Source organism: Sinohyriopsis cumingii, chromosome 15, assembly GCF_028554795.1.
Source record: "Sinohyriopsis cumingii isolate HCF-2022 chromosome 15, ASM2855479v2, whole genome shotgun sequence".
Taxonomy (NCBI): Eukaryota; Metazoa; Mollusca; class Bivalvia; order Unionida; family Unionidae; genus Sinohyriopsis; species Sinohyriopsis cumingii.
In genome coordinates, this window is record NC_142975.1 from 19,728,251 (window position 1) to 19,730,247 (window position 1,997).

The 1,997-nt window shown below is 47.4% G+C and overlaps 1 protein-coding gene across 1 annotated transcript; it reads left to right on the plus strand.

Annotated features, from left to right (window-relative positions):
- Positions 1–542: 542 nt before the first annotated feature.
- On the plus strand, positions 543–1,781 carry LOC149781377 (uncharacterized). The gene is made up of 2 exons (XM_089934704.1): positions 543–768; positions 1,219–1,781. The coding sequence occupies exons 1-2, from the start codon at positions 543–545 to the stop codon at positions 1,779–1,781; spliced, it is 789 nt and encodes a 262-aa protein (XP_089790830.1).
- The last annotated feature ends 216 nt before the right edge of the window (positions 1,782–1,997 follow it).

The following is a 1,997-nucleotide window of genomic DNA, read 5'->3' on the forward strand; positions in this document are numbered from 1 at the left end:
TCAGGCCTTTTTCCGTCTGGTGTTGATCCGGAGGCAACACCATCACCCGGCAGCAGCCTGAGTGACCAAGTATCCTCTTCTATGGACAGCATAAAGAGAGGCCTGAAAAAGTGACCTAACCAAAGCTCGTCTCCTTACGCCTCCCCCAGTTAGCCTATCGCAGCCAACAGGCATCTTCCATGGCGGTCGAAACATGATAGCAAAAACCAAGACATGCCCCACCTGCCTCACATCGTGGGAAAAGACTAAAACTGGCTTGTTGGAACATCAGAACAGTGCTAGACCCAACCGACAGCAACATAACGGAACAACGCTATGCCTTAATCGCACACGAACTCTCTCGCCTTGGTGTTGACATTTCTGTATTTAGGGAAGTCCGCCTTTCAGAAGAAGGAAGTCTGAGAGAACTCGGCGCTGAATACACCGTCTACTGGTTAGGAAAACCATGGACTGAAAAACGACTTTCAGGAGCAGGCTTCAAGGTTAAGGACTCAATTGCCACGAAGTTAACAAACCTTCCTACGGGTCACATCGACCGCGTCATGTCCATGCGTCTCCCGTTAGGGAACCAACAACACGCCACACACTTAAATGTATATGCACCAACACTCCAGGCAGATCCTTCTGAAAAGGATAAATTCTACTATGACCTGCACAGACTTCTAAAGAGCATCCCAGAGAGCGACAAAATAACCATCCTTGAAGATTTAAATGTCAGAGTGGGCCGAGACTCAGAAGCCTGGAAAGCCGTTCTTGGGAAAACATGGCGTGGGTTGCTGAAATGACAATGGGTGCGTGCTTCTTGAATTTTGCGTAGAATTACAGCCTACCAATTACAAACACCATATTCCAGCAGAAAGACATCATGAAAACGATCCTGATGCATCTTAGATCAAAACATTGGCACGTAATCGGTTATATGATAGTACTCCAGAGGGACTTAAAAAACGTCCATCATACAAGAGTGATGCCCAGTGCAGAGTGCCGCACAGATCATGGTCTTGTCCGATACAAGCTCGACTTCCACTTCAAGCCTAGGCCCAGACAACAGGGAGGTACCCCTGAAGGAAGCTCCAGATCAAGAACCTTTTGTATGCAAACGTCAAGGCAGAATTTCAAGAGAGCCTGCAGTCTAGACTTGAAGAACCTAATTTCAGCCATTTCTACTTCCGGAAGAGATGTGAAATCACATCACGGCTACCATTCTGCAAACCTCAGAAGAAATCATTGGATTCACCACAAAGAAACACAAAGACTGGTTTGATGAAAAGAACCAAGAAATCCAAGAGCTGTTTGTCAAAAAGAGATCAGCGTATCAAGCCCACCTCTCTCAACAAACCTGTCCACAGCAGAAAGCAGCCTTCCGACTTGTCTTAAGCTCCCTCCAGTGCAGACTCCGAGATATACAAAATGAATGGTGGACGAAGCTTACAGAAAGACCTCAGCAGCACGCTGACACTGGTGACTACAAGGGGTTCTATGAAGCGTTGAAAGCAGTGTATGATCCTTCCTTTCAAATACAGAGCCCCCTGCGGAGTGTATATGGCCAAGAGCTATTCACTGACAGGGAATCTCTCCTGAACCGCTGGTCACAGCACTTCCACACGCTCTTAATCACTAGCCGTACAGTCCAAGAGGCAGATATTGATCGCATCCCACAACAGTCACCAAAGATGGAACTCAACGAGGCACCCACACTGCAAGAGACTATAAAAGCCATAAAACAGATGAAGACTGGAAAGGCTGCAGGAAAATATGGTTTCCCACCAGAGATATGGTAGAGTGGGGGCCCAGCACCGCACATCAAAATCCACAAGTTCTCCGTTCGCTGCTGAGAGCGAGGGTAACTTCTACAAGACCCCCGAGATGCAATCATCACCTTATGCAAAAACAAGGTGGGAAAGTCTGACTGTTCAAACTACCGTGGGATAACTCTGCTCTCCATTGCAGGCAAAAAACCTTGCTAGAGTGTTGCTGAACAGAATGTTGCCCACCCT

Excerpts from the sequence above, each read along its gene's own strand:
- LOC149781377 (XM_089934704.1), top strand. The coding sequence starts at position 543 with ATGTCCATGCGTCTCCCGTTAGGGAACCAACAACACGCCACACACTTA. Across the intron at positions 769-1,218 it reads CGTTCTTGGGAAAACATGGC|AAGAAATCATTGGATTCACC; the intron begins GTGGGTTGCTGA and ends TGCAAACCTCAG.